The 20,052-nt window shown below is 44.0% G+C and overlaps 2 protein-coding genes across 5 annotated transcripts in view; one reads left to right on the forward strand and one right to left on the reverse strand.

Moving 5' to 3' along the window:
• Window positions 1-4,087: 4,087 nt before the first annotated feature.
• Window positions 4,088-19,284, reverse strand: zdhhc1 (zinc finger DHHC-type containing 1). 4 transcript variants are annotated; one of them, XM_035395755.1, is made up of 11 exons: window positions 19,146-19,284; window positions 17,911-18,129; window positions 17,033-17,208; window positions 16,091-16,192; window positions 14,821-14,945; window positions 14,408-14,563; window positions 12,648-12,769; window positions 10,130-10,218; window positions 8,302-8,416; window positions 7,632-7,722; window positions 4,088-6,193 (listed from the first exon to the last, which is right to left on the reverse strand). In XM_035395755.1, the coding sequence occupies exons 2-11, from the start codon at window positions 18,127-18,129 to the stop codon at window positions 5,817-5,819; spliced, it is 1,572 nt and encodes a 523-aa protein (XP_035251646.1). In that variant the 5' UTR covers window positions 19,146-19,284; the 3' UTR covers window positions 4,088-5,816. The 4 variants fall into 4 exon arrangements, with proteins under 4 accessions (XP_035251646.1, XP_035251644.1, XP_035251645.1 ...); XM_035395753.1 differs by having other exon boundaries at window positions 4,088-6,337; XM_035395754.1 differs by having other exon boundaries at window positions 7,632-7,725.
• Window positions 19,224-20,052, forward strand: part of hsd11b2 (hydroxysteroid (11-beta) dehydrogenase 2) — a 55,029-nt gene continuing 54,200 nt past the window's right edge. The window contains exon 1 of the mRNA XM_035395759.1: window positions 19,224-19,314. The gene's annotated coding sequence lies outside the window, so the exon portion shown is untranslated. The remainder of the gene's footprint in view (window positions 19,315-20,052) is intronic.

The raw sequence follows: 20,052 nt of genomic DNA on the forward strand, positions 1-20,052 counted from the left end.
GCAAAAACATGAATTCATATTAATATTGACCTCAATGCAAAATATCAAGATATTCGCAATTATATGAAATAATGGATTGTGACCGGCCTCGGACGTGGCCCACGCCCATGCTGTTAGAGGACGCGTGGAAAATAAAGTGAGGGGGAAACGTAATGCCAGATCACAGCACGGCTCACATGGGTCATTTTAGTATGGCTGATACTGCTTTGTGGCCACACGCACGGCATTGCAGAACTGCCGGTGTTGGCCAGGATTAATGCAATGTGAAGGGTTTATGAAAAGGCATTTACGCACAATTACACTATTTTCAGTGACAGGAATCTTTGTGTATTTCTCTCGGAGGAGTAATTGAAACACACAAATAAACATATCATTTTGGACTACATTTACATCCATTTAGATTGTTTGAATGTGTTTAGATGCTGAATGTGTTTACATGTAGAATGGTTGAATAATATTGCCTTTTATTTATTTTTAGAGTGCGGACTTGTAAGGCTTAGGAGTGTGCTGTGTGAGGATAGAGAGTATAATTCATTTCCCATTTTAAAATGAAGAGCATTTAAATTAGTTCAGTGTTTTTAGTGTGCCACAAGAAAATGTGTTAGTCTGCTGTTAACTATTAGCCTAAATAGTGAAATATACTGAAATATACACGTATGTGTGCATTTTGTTTTCACAATGTTGGCATTTTTTAAACATAAAAGATAGGCCATTCTGTATTGAGCCTCTATAGCAAAAACAGCCAGTATGTGTGCCTGCTGGTCACCAAAGCCTCCAGAGCAGGAGACTAGCCAATGGGTGTGTTTTTCACTGAAGTGTTGTCAATCTGACATCACGGTTTTTCACCAAACTCACAGGATACTCATGGGACAGGGAGCTCTATTATAGAAAGACCTCAGCCCACAGAACTGAGAAGGGAGGCTGCTGCATTTAGCCAATGTATTACTTCATTTAAGACACGTGAGCAGCACGCATGGAATACGCAAAGCAAGTTCTGTCAGGAAACTCAAAATTGCAGCGGACCAATCGGTCGGCCCCAGCAGCTGCATACTCGTCCATTTCCATAATCAACCAATACATGCAACACTTTTCTCTTACCCATCCAATCACAGGCACGCATCACCAATGGAGTGCCTTTTAAACCAACACTCAGACCTCTCAGTGCTGCTGCTTGCCTGCGCTGCTTTGCATGCTTCACTGCTGCTGGTCAGAATTGTGCTCACCCTTCACCACCCCAGCATCACCTGTTGTTTGGGTTTGGATCTGCTTCTAGATACTGGGGGGTGTTTCTGGTATTCCTCCTCTTTAGTAGTGGAGATGTATAGTACTCCCTTTTAGATAGGATAGTGTACACTGGTGCGTGCACTAATACCTGAAGCAGAACCCATTCAGCACCAAACCAAAAAAATGAATTTACATATTCATGCAAATATTTTAATACGTGAGCTGTCCTGACTGAATTTTATTTAGTTTAAGGCCCAGTTAAACTGACCGCTGATTGATGTTAAGTTGGTAGACACTGTTTGGTATATACTGTATATGGTAGGCTTCGCTGTGCAGTATGAGATAACCATGCCCTCGTCATTGGCTTGAAATGACAGGCCCATGTTTCTTAACAGCTTTCCCCTCCATAGAGAACATTCATCACTGGTCATTATTAGCTCATCACAGGCCTGATGGAGACAAGGCAGTGAAAGGAAACAGATGTCCACCTCTGAGCTCTTCAGGAGAACAAAAGTCAGCAATGAAGGCCTTGGACCACCACTGTTGTGTGGAAAGATTGACAATATTATGATGATTACATAACGCAGTTGTCTGTCCTCGCAGAAACCCATTCAGTAGCCGCCAGCAGAGATGCAGTACGCGGGACTGTTTCCTCTGAGGCGAAATTAGCCACAGAAGATTCTTTGTTTTTAGACTGTTGCTATGAAGATGACAACTTGGGGCTGTTTTCTAAAATGAGATCTGAAAGTGCTGTTTTGAAGGAAATGCGATAGCAACAGTAAGTTGCAGCAGCAAGTGCATCAGTGTTGCTGAGAAAGCACCTTTAATCACTGACAGAATTCTACATCACACATTTGAACGCTAAGAAAAGCATACAGATAAACAGCAACAAACACGCACAAACCACACACACGCACACACACACACACACACACTCTTTTTTAGGAACACAGAAAAATGCTGTGGTCACATTCCATGTGGCTTTGTGGTTTTTGATGGATCTTCTGACATGAAAAAATCCTAAAACCCAGAATTACTACTTTGATCTCTGAAGACTGAAGCACTCTTGGCTGGAATGGTAGAGGATCAAAGTTTGACAATTTGAGGACAACTGCAGACATGACGATGTCATCTATGAAAAACACCATTTCAATTTCTATTAGTTTAAAAAATTATTCTTAAAATGTAAAATCTACAAAAAATTAATTTTATAGTATAAATATAGAATATATGCATAGAACTGAAATGCAAGAAGAAATATTTAGCATTACAAAGCCAAAATATATACATCATTGATACACTATTCTCATTTATGATGGATCATTTTAGGATCAACTGCCAGAGCATTTGTTTAGGGAACTGTAGTGTAATTTTTCACTAATTTTGTTTCTCTTGCACATGGCATGGATGGTTGCCCCACGCTTCATATGTCTCAAGTGAAATGGATGTGATGTCCAATATATCGCGTTGTCATGGGAACCACCAGTCTTCTTTGTGGTTACTGTCACAGCCAGCAGAACCGAAAGGGCGACAGTGCCAGGAAGAACGAGCCCAAACAAAATGGCTGACAGTATAAACAAAAAGCTTATGGTGGTGGTCTTCTGTCCCCTCAGGAGGGAAACACCTAGAAAAGGAGTCCACAAACTTTTGGACTGCTTCCAGCACGTCCCTTCTGCCAAGTCACTCAGCACAGAATTATCTGACAAAGTATGAAGAAACAAAAATGTGCAGATGCAGTTTACAGTGAGGTTGACAATCGCTACAAACATGCACCTGAATTTAGTCATTTTCGAAGAAATGCAAACAATGGAATGAATGTGTGAACGGTCTAGTCTACAGAGAACTCATTAATCTCAACACATGTTGACTTGCCATATAGAAAATGTGTTCAGATATAATCCGACTAAAGGTTGCAAATGTTGCCTTCTATGGAGTCAGTTCTAACTATAGCATGGTCTACATTGCACAGTATGACTTAACAGAAAATGTGTGTTGTAATGTGAATGTAATTTAGTAGATTCTTCTAGCCACTCTGCAGAGATAGCTTCAGCCAACAGCCTGGCAAAAAAAGACTAAAACCAAAGCCACCTAACCCAAACTGATGACAGGTTTGAAAGAGTTTATGGAAGACAGATTTCTATAGTAACTGAAACACAAACTTGGGATCAGTCCTGTGGTTTTCTGCCAGCGGTGGATCTTGAAAAGCACTGAACCCATCCATCCATACTCCGAGAGTACTGGGGAATGACTGGGTCTGTTCTGCTCCGGGTTGCCAGTACAACCCATCCATCCACACGCCGAGAGTACTGGGGAATGACTGGGTCTGTTCTGCTCCGGGTTGCCAGTACAACCCATCCATCCACACGCAGAGAGTTCTGCGGTCTGACTGGGTCTGCTCTGCTCCGGGTTGCCAGTACAGATGTTTATTACGCCACATGACTTACAGCTTCTCTCAGTACAGTAGCTCTCAGTAAGTGCAGAATGTAAAATCCCTATGTAGCGTTCCAAGTTAACTTTCCAAAGTATATGTAAACAGCACACACATTATCAGCCAGGACAGCCATTTGGACAGGAGGTCTATGATTTAAAGGGAGAGTACATTAATGAAATGAAAGCAATGCCAAGGCTGATAAATCACTGTGTATATTTCAAAGTGCTCACTGCAGAATCATCACTTTCATGATTCAATGCATTAACTTTAAAACAATGCAATATAGGACCATACTTTGTGAAAAGAATATTTTTGGAATGATAAAAATATGTCCACCACTTAGACTGCAAGTAAAAAGAACAGGAAACGTATCTGGTTATTGTGATATTAAGTGATATGCTCATAATAAACAGCACTATAAACATGCAAAACTATAACCAGGTTAAATTTATTACAGGTTTCATCGGTATGTTCAAGTGGATAAACAGTAGAAAATATAGTGGTTTGAAGTGTTTATGTGAAATGTTAAGTACAACAGACAGTTTCAATAAATAAAATAGTTTATGTTTATAATAGTTCTTTATGACACAAGCTGAGATGAGGTTCTTCCTTCATAAGACACGGTCTGTTTGGAACTTCAGGACAAATATCATTTCTTTAAAAAAAAAACAAAAAAAAAACAATGAATCAAGCTGACTTAAGTTACCTCAGATCAAACGGTGGGTCGCTCAGTGAAGAACATTGCCATAGGGAAGTTTTACACACTGTGGGACTGGGCTGACTACTTCCGTTCAAACATTTGTGATAAATGTGCAAAAACACACATCAGTTTGTGTTAAGGTGGAGGTGGAGGTGGAGGTGAAGGGGGCCACAGCTGTTTGGTTTGAGTGACAGGCTACGCTCTGTGGAGGCCAGTTAAGGTCAGACGATGCAAGCTTTTTGCTCGGTCGTCACGGTTATTAGTTTGGGAGATCTGGCAGTGGTGGCTCACCTCTTCTCGTCTGCGTTAGGTCTGGCTATATGAGCAGCTTTCCAAAGCGCTTTATTTTTTTATTTACTACTAGGCATATATCAAACTTTATTTGTTTGGACAGTGACCATCCTCGTTCTATCTTCTTGTGTGTACTGCGCTTAAATGATTATTTACCATCTCCCCTTCGCTGCTTTCTCTCCGACTCGAAGCTGCCAGACCTCTCAGAGCTTGGCTCTCTGAACACAGGCCGATAAATTTCATTAACGGAGACAGCTCGATACGTCTGGGAGGAGTTCCGAAGAAGGAGTAGAGGACGCTGAGGACAGATTTCAGACGGAGTACACCACGCCTCATTCTGAAATACGTCCCTGACTTCTCCTTAATGGATATTATACGCGGAAGGGAGATTGGCTCATTACGGTAGAATGATATACAGCGGAGTGACTGGCTCACTGATGTCGGTTAGTGGCGGTTGGTCCACTTGTGATTCCGCGTGAGAAGCCTGCGTTTGAGCCCCGCCCGGCTCCGTAACGGCCGTCCAGTCAGGTGGTGAGTCGCTGGGGTTAAGTTAACATCCCACAGTGTTTGATACTGCCCAAGGCCCAAGAGCCCGCCATGACAGAGAACAGAACAAGGAATACACAACTGCAATACAGAACACAGACGCACAACAAGTAGACAAAATTGCATCATCTCCATGAAAAAAAAAAAAAACAATAATAAAAAATTAAGGTTTCTGGTAACAACACAGGTTCTTCATTAAAATATTGTACATGTACATATATCCTTTGGCATTTAACATAATTGAATAAATATTGTTTTTTAAAAATCATTTAAAATAAACATTTCCTAAGAAAATATATAAATGGTGCAATGCTACAGTGAACTAAGTGCAAGTGAAAGTAATTAAAAAATGGGCAAAGAGAAAGTGAAGTAGTGGTTAACTTTCAGTATTTTAAAAATGGGTTCCCCCTAACTGGAAATGGAGAGGTAGAGAAAATGCCCCGGACACATTTTCTCCTGTCTTGACGTGTTTGCATAGGCTGTGTCCAAACCCAGTTCTTCGCCTTCCAGTCTCTCCCGTTCACTGGCAGTCCTCGGCAGCAGGGTGAGCACCTGAGCAGCCCTGTGCTGGAGCCCTGCAGAGTGGGAGAGCGGGTGGAGCAGCACCCCTCTGCTCCGCGGGGGCTAAGGCATCGGGCTCCCTGTCCCGGAGCCCGGCTCCTCCAGGCTCCTCTTGCTGGCCGGCTTGCGTTTTCCCAGCATGCCGCGGGGCTCCTCGCTCGCGGCGTAGTCCCTGGGGTCGGCCAGGAGGCCGCTGGCCCGGCTGACGAACACGGAGGGGGCCTGGGGCAGCATCTCGAAGCGCTGGTCCCCCGCCTTCCGCGAGGAGAGGGAGGAGGAGGACGAAGAGGCCTTCCTCTTGGTCCGGGGCTGGGGGGAGGGCAGGGGCTGCTGGGCGGGGAGCAGGGCATGCTGGGAGGAGGACGCTCCGAGCTCTCGATGCCCCGCCAGGGCGGCGCTGCCCAGCTGCGCCAGGGCCACCGGGATCTCCTCCATGGACTCTGCGGAGTCAGAGTGGTACTCAGCGGGGGGGCCCGCCGCCCGCACGGGGGCCAGGGGGGGGAGGGACGCCCGCAGAGGGAATGCTGGGAAAGGGAGGCGCTGGCTCAGGGAGGCCACCACAGTAGCCGCACTCACACTGGGGTCTATGGGAGAGGAGGGCAGGGACACACAAGCAGGCGTTCAGCTACACAACTACAGCCACACAACAGCAGGGATGAGCTTCTGGCTGCTTCACCACTTATAACTGCTCATGAACACATAAATGTGAATATTATATGAACCCTTACAATCACATCAGTGTTCATATAGTGACTATATGGGTGCATGTAATATTCATATTATATCATGCAAAGTCCTATCATAGCAGTGTTCATCAACAATATAATAGAGAATTTAAGGTTTTCCGAGGTATCTGTAGTGACATATGTTACTAAAATTACACACAAAGATGAGAGGATACAGTGCTTTGGTGCATCAAAATCTTCAGACAAGATGTACCAAATGTGGCGTTTTTACATTATAGACATTTTCTCCTTTGAAATAATTACTGCATTGCAATATAAAACAAAGGAATTAAATCACGAAACATATCAGACAACTGGATTTTTTAAAATGACTGACTACATGCTTTAGCACCAAAGTACCCTGCTGTCTGGGGGCTCAGATGTCCCATCCCTTCACAAGACAGAACAAATGGGGACAAATCTAAACAGCAACACCATTCTTTGAAGGGAAATACAGTGATATAGATATAGTCCTTCTCCACTTCCGTATTACCTAATTTTCTTCCTTTTAACGACCAGCACGTGAAATTATTTGAGCCTGAGAGCAGTACTTTAGCTCCTGCCTGCCTGCTGTCAATCATCCCATGTGATGTCACAGTTAATAGGGGGGCAACATAGCTCAGGAGTTAAGAGCGGTTGTCTGGCAGTCGGAGGGTTGGCGGTTCGATCCCCGCCCTGGGCGTGTCGAAGTGTCGCTGAGCAAGACACCTAACCCCTAAGTGCTCTGGTGAATGAGAGGCATCAACTGTAAAGCGCTTTGGATAAAAGCGCTATATAAATGCAGTCCATTTACCATTTAATAGTAAGGGAAGCGAAGCAGGGCAGTGTACAGGAAAGGGGAGGGTTACTATAACGACAACTTGTGAAGTACCGGCTATCTCAAGGCGTCAGATACTTAAATCTTATCATGCACTACATTAACTCTGATGGGGGTGAAGCAAAGCGTATGGTAGCAAGGAAACAGAATTATGGTTGGGCAAACAAGGGATTCCAGGACTACTACTAATCTGGACTGTTGCTCCTCATTGAGAACAGGTAGCAATGTTGAAGACTTAAACAAGTATTTTTAAGTAGACAAGGAACAGATAACAATAAAACTGAAAGGGTGGTATGTGTGTGTGTGTGCGTGTGTGTGTGCGCACATTTCCCTTACCAGGCTCTGGGGGCGGGGCTCTGCTGGAGCTGCTCTCTGTTGATCGCTCGTTGATCACCTCCGCAGGAAATTTGTGGACTTTCTTCTTTTTCTTCTTCAGTCAAACATGGAAGAGTGACATCAGGAATTCAGCGGAAATATGAAAGTTTATCCATGAACTAAAGGCTGAATCATTATATTAACAAGTAATTACATTTCCACTGCTAATGATGAATAATCTTAAATCTTATCAATCTTATAAACAACCAAAAATGTATATAATAATGTGTAGACGATCTAAAAAGTACATTACACACAACATGACAGAATCGCAGGTTCGGAGTTTCACTGAAAATACAAATGGCTGCCTGACAGGAAAATGCACTCAACCACACAGCTGCCTGGGTACAGAGCTTCCTCTATAGCAACAGCAGCAATGATAGACAAGACCAGATACTGGTACAAAAATGCCATCATTTCAGAGTAGGCTGTATATTCACTCAATCACAATGTTGTGACCACAGCACACTGTATTTCCACTGTAACAGAGCAAGGCTGAGTCAAACATCTCCTCAGTGTAAGACTGTCATCTGATGGTTGGGTCATAAGTGTTTTTCCCCCTTTGAAAGGCGCGATTTTGTGAGGGTGCAGGGTACAGCCCACCCCCACCCCCCCCGCCTCCCCTCCTTACCTGTGTGCGTTTGTGTGGGCGGGGGGGCGGTTTGTGCTCCGTGGAGACAGTGGGGAGGGGCTCCTCCTCGGCCGTCCTCCCCGATGAGTTCCTCACGCTGCCGTTGCCATAGAACCTGGGCCCCAACGCACAGGACGGGAGGAACAGTCAGAGCAAAGCGCGCACACCGAGGAGGAGGAGGGATTTAGCCTTCGGCCTCCGCTGTGTTCCGTCCGTTCCAAGACCCGCGTCTTTGGCCATCGATTAAATTACAGCAGGAGGCGCCATGACACGCTTCGTATTTGGGAATACGTTCCAGTACTAATCAGGAATGCTGGCATGAAAAAAAAAAAACGCTCAACATCTAATTCTGCGGGTACAAAACAGAAACTAAGGTACGGCAACAGCTGTGGAATAAGCTTTGGATGTGAGCCACAGAGTGCAATATGGAGTCCAAATCTAAGACACATGAAAATTACCGATCATCGTGAGAATATTACACACGCCTCAGGTCAGGAACTGCAGATTGGGAGCAGACTGGCAACATCAGACCGTTTCTTATTTTCATTGGCGGTTTTGAGAAAACACTACAAATGCCCAGCAGCATTTTCAAATTAGACTTTCTCTAAATGTAATACAATTATCCTAATAGCCACAATGGCAGTTTTGAGAAAACACTACAAATGCCCAACAGCATTTTTAAATAAGTCTCTCTAAACGTAACACATTAACCTATAGCACAATGTACTCTCTGTTCATTTAATTGTGAACCTATAATTTTTAAAATAAACCAACCACACTTTATAATGTATGCACTGAAGTCACTGGGTAGAGCAGAAAATCATAACAGCAACACAGAACAGCCCTGCAGACCTGGGAGTCAGGGCACGTGCCCTTGAGAGTTTGCTGTGGTCTCTAGAGGGAAAATGGTTCTAGCTCAAGTCCCACAGCACAAACACAAGCCTCCCTAAATTTCATATCGCACCGTGACTGTGAGATCTTCACAACTCGGCTCGACTGACAGGAGCAACTGTGGCCGTCAGAACGGTCTTCACAACGATTTCTAACTGCTACTGAAGTCCAGCGCTCATATGGTTTCATTCCCCCCCCCTCCCCGCCCCCCAAATTCCATCTGAGTCATTTGAAGACGTTTCGATCAAACACATTTTGTTTTCGCAAAGATGGTCTCCATGGCAACAAAAATCAAAAATGCAGCTTCCTCAGTCATCACTGTTATAAAGTAATTGTCAAAGCTGAATTACATTTATTATATGCTATAAAACAAGTACAAACTGGCCTAGACTTTTTGTGAACTGTAGATCATCTCAAACTGCTGAACAATGTTATCTCTATATTTTGAATAAATTAGAATGCTCCCTTAATTAAAAATTGAAACCTACTCCCACAGATGATAACATATGTAAAAAAAAAATGATCATGTCACAACAACCAAATAACATTGATTGGAAAATACACCACTCATACATGAGTGCAAGGTGACAGTATCTGTGAATTTGCATGATCACCCACAACAGCAAACACCACAGTCATAACCGAACTGATTGCATAAAAGCGCCATTTTCTCAGCCCTGAATTGAAAAATCTCACAGCATGATGGTCTGACTCTTAACAGCTTTTAGAGTATAATGTGCAGACAGACTTGGCTTTGAACAGAAAGTCGTCTACACTACCATGGTGCCCATTAACTATACATGAGTTCAGCCCCTGGAAAAACCGAAATGCCTCACAGTGCTTAGCAGTATGATCCTTATTTGAACCCTTGACTTTCACCGCCCTATAAAAGCTGCTAGTAAATCGGGGGCCACGTGTGAAGATGTTGTCTGCTTACTCTGGTCCCCCCCGAGCTGCCATCGTGGAGGGGTCCTCCACCTCCATCTCCGGATTGGTGTAGCCCAGCGTGCCCGAATAGCTGACGTCCTGAGAGAGGGACAGACGGAGAACTTTCATTACAGGCGCTTCCTCTTCCATTAAATGCAGCACTCACCAAACCAGCATCCCAAGCTGCTGACTGTGCTCAGCACACAAGCAGGGTTGGGTTATATGGTCAACTGAAAGCTTCTTAACGGTAGGCCTAATGTTAAAATCCTGACATATATTGCTTGGGGAAAAATATATTGCTTACGTTCATAAATAGCCAATAACTACGTTGAAATGAAACCTTACAAAAAGGTTTAGTAGACAAAGGAACACAAAACATGAAATCCAGGAACATCGTATACTTTTCCCCAGTCTGTACCATATTTCTGTTGCCAGCATAATTTAATGTTGAAAGGCGTGTCTCCATATAGCACACACTGTTCATGCTCACTCATAAGGAAGTCAAGTGTTGGAGTTCATACAGACATAATACGTGGCACGCATACAGGCACCGTAACCACTGGTAATAATGGTATCCTGGTGAGGTCTGTATTGAAACTCAAATCCTTTGTGCTGCCAAGCACAGGTGCTTCTGTGGGACCTGCGTTCTGTCAGACGCTGCCGGTGTCAGGCTGAAATGTTAGTTGCTATGGTTACCCCGGAGTGGCGGTTGAGAGAGTTGTGGGGAGGGGGGGTGGGGGGTGTCAATCAGCCTGGCCTTGTAAACACCCTGCTGGGCTGGTACAGTGTGAACTTGGCCCATGTAATCAAGTGCAGCACTGGCAGAATTCTCTCAAACACAGAGGGACTGTGACCCGATTCAAATATTAAAATTGGATGGATTAAAAGCCTCTCTAACATTTAGCCCTGAAATTTCCGTAACACAATGTTTTTTTAAGAAACCAGAGGCCTTCAAAATCCAGTGAGATTTTCAGTTATATTTTCGATTTCTGAATTAAAAAACATAAGTAGTAACTTCACAATGACAATATAATTGCACAGAGCCACTTAAACTCAGAAATGTGACCATCCACAGGAGCCCAGACCAGAAGGACAATGGTTCAGGTCACCATGAGACAGGTGGCTGACACGCTCTTGGAGGAAAAGGAAATGACATCATTGCGTTCCCCTGTGAATTTCCCATGCCCTTAGTTTATGTGGCGTGACGCACTCGCGATGTCTTCCCCTCACGGCGTTTCAGCTCGATGCAAATGTTTCCCGAGACTGTTTTCTTAGCGCTCGGACACACAGAGCAGAAAAACCATTTGTCCTCATTATCACTCTCATTACAGGCCTGTCCCCAGGGATGCACCAGCAACATTCCAAAAACACCCGAATAACTGCGGTCTGGCACTGAGCGCGCTGGAACATTTCCCCCATCCATCACTGACCACACAGTGAGCAACGTCACCGATTTCACTAGCCCGGGAGTACACCATCACTACCACAACAGACACTCAACCAGCTGACAGAGATGACTGTGTTTTTAGTAAACCATCCACACTATAACTGATCAAAACATAATGCTCACAGCCCCTTCACCAACTGTCTAAAAGACTCCACACAAAAAGAACATACTTATTATGCTATATTTATTATACCGTAGGTATAGTAGGTATGGAAATAAAAATGTACTTATTACAAAAACACTACATTTTCCATTTTAAAGTTAGCCTTTGAACACTATCAGTTGAGGATGGCATGCATCTGAGTCTGGTGTCAACCCCCGGTCAGGGGAAAAGAAAAATAAATTAACAACCTGTGAACTTCAGCATGACGTATGTTTCACTTAGCGATTAAGCCTTGGATACGGCTCAACACATAGATGATAGCAACCAAACACTTCTGTCATGTCTGACATGTTCGTCGTGACAACACATGACATGCCCCGACAGGAAGAGGTCAGTGAACGCCTGCAGTGGTGCTTAAGTATGTGGGACGGACTTGACCATCCTATGCGATCGGCACTTTGATTATGCAGGAAAGGCAGCTTCATTTACAGAGAGGGTGTGTCGTTTCTCCTGTTGCTGCTCTATTCCAATGACAAACAACGGACATGGCCTTCAGATGGAATCTCAGTTTCAGGACAAGAGTGAGGTATAGACACGCTGCTTTGAGAATGAAGCCACATTTATCTGCCCTACCAAAAAAAAAAAAAAAATCATGTAAAGTCTTTCCCATCATATTTCATATCCGCTCACATTACATTCAAGGGCATGTAGAGACAGAAAACAGAATCTCTTCACTGTGCATCAATTACCGTATCTCGAATATCCGGGCAAAGCATGCACATATTTATTTATATATCTGACAAAATCATGGGAGCATGTCTTCCTTCAAGAAAATCATCTAATTTTCCTGACGTGAAGGCTACAACAGCAGTACTACAATAAAGATGAATGTAACATCAGTAAAACTGTCCATTAAAGAGCACGGGCTCCAGCCCCAGATCTTGCGACCCAGGGGCGGTCCGCTGGAAGGGAAAATACCTTGACGAGGCTCATATTTGGAGGCACAGAATCGGGTCCGGCAGGCGCTTTGCACGAATCCCTGGCGTCCTGACGATGTCGCTGACGAACAATGTACTCGTAGGTGCTAAGCCTGTTCCACACTGAATTAACACAAGAGGATAGAGAAAGATGCTTAACGCTACTGAAAATGGGCCCGGTCTGAACTATAACTCCGAGCTAATGTTCGACTGTGAAATCTTAATTTAGCACAAATAAGAATGACAGTCTCTCTGGGGGGGGGGGGGGGGGGGGGGGGGAAACTTACTCAAAATTTCATTAAAAAATGCTTCATAATTACCACAATTCAACCCAACAAACTGGATCTCACTGCTAGTACTGGTGAAGCAAGCCTTTGAGAATTTCACACACTAAAAGGAAGTACATATGTAGTAACAGACATAAACAAAATGATTCAGAACCTAATGGTGTTCCAAACATTTCAGAACAGCTTAACATGATCAGCAGTGCGTGCTCCATCTTGGCACAGCTGTTGAGAAACAAAGAAACATTTGGCTGCGGTACTGACAATGGATGTGTTTGACTAGTATTTCAGTAGTTCAGGAGACAAATGAAGGAGAACTGTGAACTGGCATAGCAAGTATGGTAATTCTGAGAAGAACTAGCCTTTCTCACGTCATTCGTTGATGCGTACCATGTGACATATTTCAAGTATACTTGAAATGCCTGGCAAAAAATAATTTATTTACACAATGAAGCTTTTAATGTGCAAATGGTGACCTTGGATACCATAAATATTTATGCCTTGGGGTGGTGATCGAATGGTGGTGAGGTAATCGGGGAAAGTTCTGCCAAATCAGTCTGCCAAATAAGACACTTTTTGACAAGGAAAATGTACCCTACAAAATTCAACTGAATGAGCATGACATTATAATGCCACTGTTATTTTGCACTGCAGTAATATACTCTCAGTGAAAGCAAAACAGACGACCCACTATATCTGTCTAAAATCTATACTGGATTATGCTCCTGTTGTTAAAATGCCACTGTTCTTTTGCACACATCTAGTGAGATACTCCAAGTAAAAGGGAAACGCACAGAAGACCCACTACTTTGTCCAAATTCCATGTTGGACTGTGGCCCTGTTGATGTTAAAGTAGATTTTTCATGGGAATCAGATGAACCTTTTCAACTGCATCTCTGCTGCCACCTTGTGGAGACATGTGGCTTCACCAGTGGCCCCCTCAGACACATTTCAGTCAGTGCGTTTCATTTTTTGAGCATGAGAACCTCAGAAGGCGTGTAATTGGCCAGTTTTGTCTCAGCTCAGTGGTGTAAACACCAGGACCTCTGGCCAAACAATGGGGGAGTTTATTTTCCACACAGTACTTCTGTTCTACTCTGACACGTAAGCAACAAGAACCACACTCACTGAGGTAGATGTGGAAGCATAGGCAGGATGTGCACACTCACTGAGGTAGATGTGGAAGCACAGGATGTGCACACTCACTGAGGTAGATGTGGAGGCACAGGCAGGATGTGCACACTCACTGAGGTAGATGTGGAAGCATAGGCAGGATGTGCACACTCACTGAGGTAGATGTGGAAGCATAGGATGTGCACACTCACTGAGGTAGATGTGGAAGCACAGGCAGGATGTGCACACTCACTGAGGTAGATGTGAAAGCACAGGATGTGCACACTCACTGAGGTAGATGTGGAAACACAGGATGTGCACACTCACTGAGGTAGATGTGGAAGCATAGGATGTGCACACTCACTGAGGTAGATGTGGAAGCACAGCAGGTGCCCCAGCAGCAAGGCGGACAGCAGTCCCAGGGCGATGGTGACGCCGGCCAGGGCCGGGATGGCTGGACCAGCGGTGGTGATGGGAGCCACCGGCAGGAACACAAACCACACCACCGTCTCATTCTTCACTGTGGGAAACACAGACAGCACAGCACCGTCAACACACAGCGCCTGGCCGCTACCTCTGAGACACTCATCACACACATTTCCACTTTCACCTATTCAATACAACGCCAAGTAAAATCCAGAGCACACCACCACTTTTACAATGCTGACATTGAGTAAATGTCACCAAAAACTGTTATATACAATTTATTAGTATCCATACAGAAAATGAACCAGAAGAAAGACCAGGATGGAATACACGCCAGTCACGTCAGCTTACCTTGAAAGTGCTTGTCAGACCGAAGCTTTGAAGGATCCAGAAAAAACTCAATGAATATGTAACTGGCAATGACAACGACTAGGCATATTCCAAGAAGTGCAGAAATCACACTATTGAGGAAAAGCCTGCAATGGAAGACACAAATAAGAGAGTTCAGCCAACATGAGAATTTAGGTCTGACTTCCCAGGCGTGGACTAAGCCTGGTCCTAGACAAAAAAACATTTCCAATGGATTCACTGAATTTTTCTTTTAGTCTAAGACCCATGTCTGTGCAGCGCAGCGTTAAGGAGCGTACAGAATTCAACCGCTCGCACTTTTTAGCTTGTAAAAATAAATCCGTATCCAGGTGACAAGCAGGTCTCCCAAACACGAGGAGAGGTGTCAAAAACGATTTTTTGGTTTTGACAGCCGCGATGCGCGCGCGGGTCATCGCTCCGTAGCGGAACGCCGAGACTCGGAACGGGAAAAGCGATGAGCCGGGATTACACAACCAGGGAAAATACACCCTGTTCAAGAGCATGAGCGGGCCAAACGGATGTGTAATCCACCCCTGGGAGAAACTTCTGCCGCACCGAGACACATGCCTGCAAACAGGATTATTTTAAATCGCAAACAGACTCTGGTGCAGCTTATGTGCGTATTGTGAAAAAATCCTCTCATTTAAAAACTCTCATTAAATACAATTTTCTATGAATCCACAGCTATATGATTAAATGGAGAAAACATGCTTATGAGAACTTGTGTGTGAATGTTTATTTCAGCACTGATCTATGGGCCTGTTTACCAGTCTCCTAAATTGCTGCAAGATCCCATGGTTTTGCTTAACTGTGATTAAATATACAGCATAATTCGCAGAGGCACATTCATCATCGTTATACACGCTTGGTCAATCACTAGAAGACAATTTCGTAAATACCCTCCGGATCAACTGAACGTTTCAAAACGTAAACACAACTTGTAGGCTTCATTTCACGTTGACGTTTTCATTTCCATTACAATAATGTGCTCTTCGTGTGCCCTGCTTGTTCTGAGGTCTGTCATCATGAGGGCATAAAATGGGCCGAGCGTGACAAGATGGCACAACCACCGGACCTCACAGAGTCCCGTAGCTCACCTCGTTTCATTTCCAAAAATGGTGAAAAACAAACAGTCCCGAGTCCTTAACGCACGCGTGCCACAGAGAGAGGCCTTCAGCGGGCCACGTGAGCCGCACTGCCGCGATTACGACGCTCGCTCCGTTCTAGCGCGAGGGGGACAAAGCGCTCTCACCAGTAATTCCTGCTGCCCACGCAGTTGTTGAGCCACCTGCAGTGGTGATCAAAGCTGGCCACACATTTGTTACACGCGCTGCAGTGCTTCGATTTGGGACTCCTTAAAAAGAAAAAAGAAAAAAAAAAAAAAAAAAAAAAAAAAAAGAAGCCTACTGTTAGCATATGACACGTGCATCATGACCGACTCCAGACAATAACAGCACAAATTCCGAGAACTCCCCGCCCCCCCCACCACCCAACACCCCCAAAACAAATCCAAACTCATTAAGAGTGAATGTGTGGAAGACGAGCGCTCTCGAGTGGAACAGAGAAAGACAACGGAGGACTCTGCTCTGCAGGGCTTTGTGCTCCCGGCCCATCTCTGTACCCACCAGGGCTACCCAGCCCCCAGGGCTCAAGGGCTGCGGTCCTTCAGGTCTGGTCTCTTCATTTCAAACCTTTCAAGAGCCGACAGAAGCGCAGGAGCACAGAACTCAATCCAATTAAACAGCTGACTGACTTGAGTAAGGATCAGATGTGATGAAACCCAAACAGATACAGGCTTCATAAATTAACGTAAGTGCTCTTCACAGAATGGGAGTATTGTTCTAAATCAACCATCATGCGCTCTCGTCATTTTTGTAAGTAGAAGTTCCCGACACTCAGAAACCATGCCAGTGAGCCTATGGGAAAAAAAAAGCGTGTTTTTGCAACTAAATGGTAAAAATATTTTTTTTTTCCCTTAAAAACAACGCTTTTGCAACATTTCATCGTGCAAATTATTTTGCCAGCTAGAATGAGGACATGCCTGACAGCAACAACAACAAAAAACGGCAATTACGGTTTACTTCCTTTGTTCCTCAATATTGTGGAGAGGACACTGAGTAACCTGAATCTACCCATCGGAAGAGCGAATGTCCAAAGACCATGCGGCTGCAGCACGAGGCCTCCTCATACTCACACGTCCACCTCGCACAGATAGCAGTGGCAGTTCTCGATCACGTGGGCGTGCTTGGTGCGGTCGAACACCGGCACGGGACCCTTGTAGCTCTTGGCTCGGACGTTGTGATCGGCAGGATCGATGGAGACCGCGGTCAGGTGGACGAGCAGGTGACACACAAACATGACGCCGGTGCACTTGTGCCAGTCAAGGATGGACAGACATTAATGGCCACGTTACTCAACGGCACTACAGCTTTCAGTACACACACTTAAAACAATTTTCCCTTCAGGACACCAGGAATCCTGACCCCAAAGGCAAAATGATCATTTGAGTATCACTCTGATATCCACAGTAGATCAGTTCACAGCCCCAGTTGGTCCTCCCATGTAGTGTGCAAAACCAGGTAAGTTATACTGTGGTATAATAAGTGGGGCGAAGTAGTAAGTTTACTAGCTGCTATATTTACCCTACTATGCATGTCACTACACTTTGGGTCTCAGATTGGCTCAGAGACTCCAAACAAGTTGTCAGGATTGTACAAGTAGAATCTAGGTTGATATGGGTACTGTAATTGCTGTAATTCCCATTCAACTTAGCCGTCTAGTCAGAAAATGTCTGGTTGATGTAAACCAGACCTGAAGGGCCTTGTGTTTATATTCCAACATATCCATTTGGCAGTAACTTTTGTCCAAATTCTCTTACAATACACTTATGACAAATAACACCAAATTTAAACTACATGGGTAAGAAAAGCAGCAGGAGAGCTGACAAAAAAACACTTTAAATAATTGTAAAAAAATAAAATTAAAAGATTGAGTTAGGAATGGTCTGTAGAGACCAAGGGTTTTCTGCACAAGCAAAACCACCAAAAGCCAAATCAGGCATTGAAAAGATACGATGTAGCCTGCAGGGATCCAGTGGGAGGGTAGCAGTGGCACAAACACTCCAAAGCCAATGATGGCGAAGTAGAGATAGAGGAGCCAGGCCAGGAACTGGAAGGGATGTGGCGGCCAGCTCCAGCCATTGGTGCGAGAGCACAGTGGTAGCTCCGCCCTCTGAGGCCCGCTTATATTCTCAGGGGCTGTGCGGTTAGGGTTCTGATTGCAGACGTCCATCTAGAGAGGGAGTCACGTTCAAAACAATCACAAATCATGCGCAGTGTCTACACTCTCTGTGTCATTTCAGCAAACCTATCTCAGGGACGTCAGGAGTTTCACCTGATAGGTGGTAAATTGCCAGTACTAGTTCTACAGTTTCAAAGAGCTGGTGTGGTGTATCGACAAACAAGATACACAACTGTTATTTAAACACAGGATTTATCAATAAATTGTTATGCTCTATATAAGCAGATTGAAATGTGGCTACATTACAACCACTTGAGCATGTTGTTCTTTATTAAATTATTGGTCCACCAAACCTCATCAAACTAATGAAAAATAAATAAATAAATAAATAAATCAGCATCTAGGCATATGAAAAGCTGACAACAGACTGACTGCAAATGACCACCAAAAAAAAAAAAAAAAAAAACAGATCCTAGAAGTTAATGTCAGCTTCCAACTTGTAGAATTATTTTCCCTGAAAATAAAACTAAGGCTCCACAATTGATACTGAAACCGACAATTTTATTTAAAAATGTATTTATTTATCGTTATCTCATTACATTACATCTCAAGTTTATTTGAACATGCAGCATATTGCTGATATTCTTAATTTAATGTAATGACTCAATGTAGCAGGCATTGTCAGGCACATAAAATTCGCAAGTGATGAGAAAAGGGGGAAAGGCATACTTTAGAAATTACAATGACATGCCATGCGTTTTGAATAATTTAACTCAAAAATAGGATTTTATAAATTGATAATATACCGTTATATAACGGATTGACTGCCGCGTATAACTAACGTTATATGGGGAAAGTACAGTTAAATTATAATCAGAGGCGAATATCCAAAAAAACAAAATGTACAGTGGCGTGGTGGGTCGATAAAATCTCAACACCTAAACGTCGCTGAACATACAAGTTAGCTGGCCCCTGCAATGGCTAGCAGTGGCCCACCAATGAGGAAACAGGGTATCGGCAAAGATGCACAGATTTCACAGACAAACGTGCAAACTTAATTAACTTACCTCCTCAGAGCTGATGAGGGAGATGACCGTAAGCTATGCGCTTACTTTTCCACTTCGGCATTTCAAAATCTGGAGACAGACGGCTATCATTGGCCTGATTTGCTAGCTAGCTGCTTCTATCCGCGTGAATCCCTTCATGGTTATTATACCACGGAGCTGGCAAGCAAAGGTAACGTTAGCTCCGGTTCTGTGTCCTGCTCTTTGGAGCTAGCAGTTAGCACTGTTTGAAGACCTAACGTTAGCCGATTTCACAGCTCTAGCTAATCGTTCTACTGTGCAAGCCAACGAGTATTTCACGTAATTTATCTCAATTAACTGATATTTCATATTGTTTCACGGGAAACCGAGTATAAACGAATGTGCAGAAATTTGACATTAATTTTTAGCTAGCTAATCAGACAACTAGACTTGGCTAATTCGTTCTGGTAGTCGGCTTAGTTAATGTTAGCTACCGTTAGCCGGTCTAAAATAACACCGAATAGCTAACGCTTTGTGGGTTTAACATTTCCCAGCTAAACATAGACAAATGCGTTGTTAGCTCGTCAGCTAGCAAGCAACAAGACGACTAATTTACGCAACACTACTAGGTAACTAGCCGCTCCCCGGGGACTAGCTAACTGGCCAACTGCTACAATAACACTAACAGCAGCTAACGATAAGTTACTTCACGGGGTTCCTTAGAATGGATGTCTTGGCTGGCTAAATTTTACGGAAAGCTAGGCTAAGTACCGTAGCTTCTTAGCTATCCAAGCGTAAGATGAAATAAGACCGCAACCAGCACACCCAACTAGCTAACTGATTCCTTTCGCCCACTTCCATCATATTCGCATTTCACACGAACCACTACGTTAACACAACGGTTAAATTATGCATGTTTACATTAGTCTAGTACGTTGCCAGCGAACGT

This window comes from Anguilla anguilla, chromosome 16 (assembly GCF_013347855.1).
Source record: "Anguilla anguilla isolate fAngAng1 chromosome 16, fAngAng1.pri, whole genome shotgun sequence".
NCBI classification, from domain to species: Eukaryota; Metazoa; Chordata; class Actinopteri; order Anguilliformes; family Anguillidae; genus Anguilla; species Anguilla anguilla.

What these genes read in the sequence shown, in the direction of transcription:
- zdhhc1 (XM_035395752.1), bottom strand. Translation starts at nt 18,129, where the DNA reads ATGGACGTCTGCAATCAGAACCCTAACCGCACAGCCCCTGAGAATATA. An exon ending in GTGGGCAGCAGGAATTACTG is followed by an intron (nt 14,946 to 16,090) that starts GTGAGAGCGCTT and finishes CTTCCATTGCAG; the next exon opens with GCTTTTCCTCAATAGTGTGA. An exon ending in GCAGCTCGGGGGGGACCAGA is followed by an intron (nt 8,417 to 10,129) that starts GTAAGCAGACAA and finishes GTTGGGGCCCAG; the next exon opens with GTTCTATGGCAACGGCAGCG.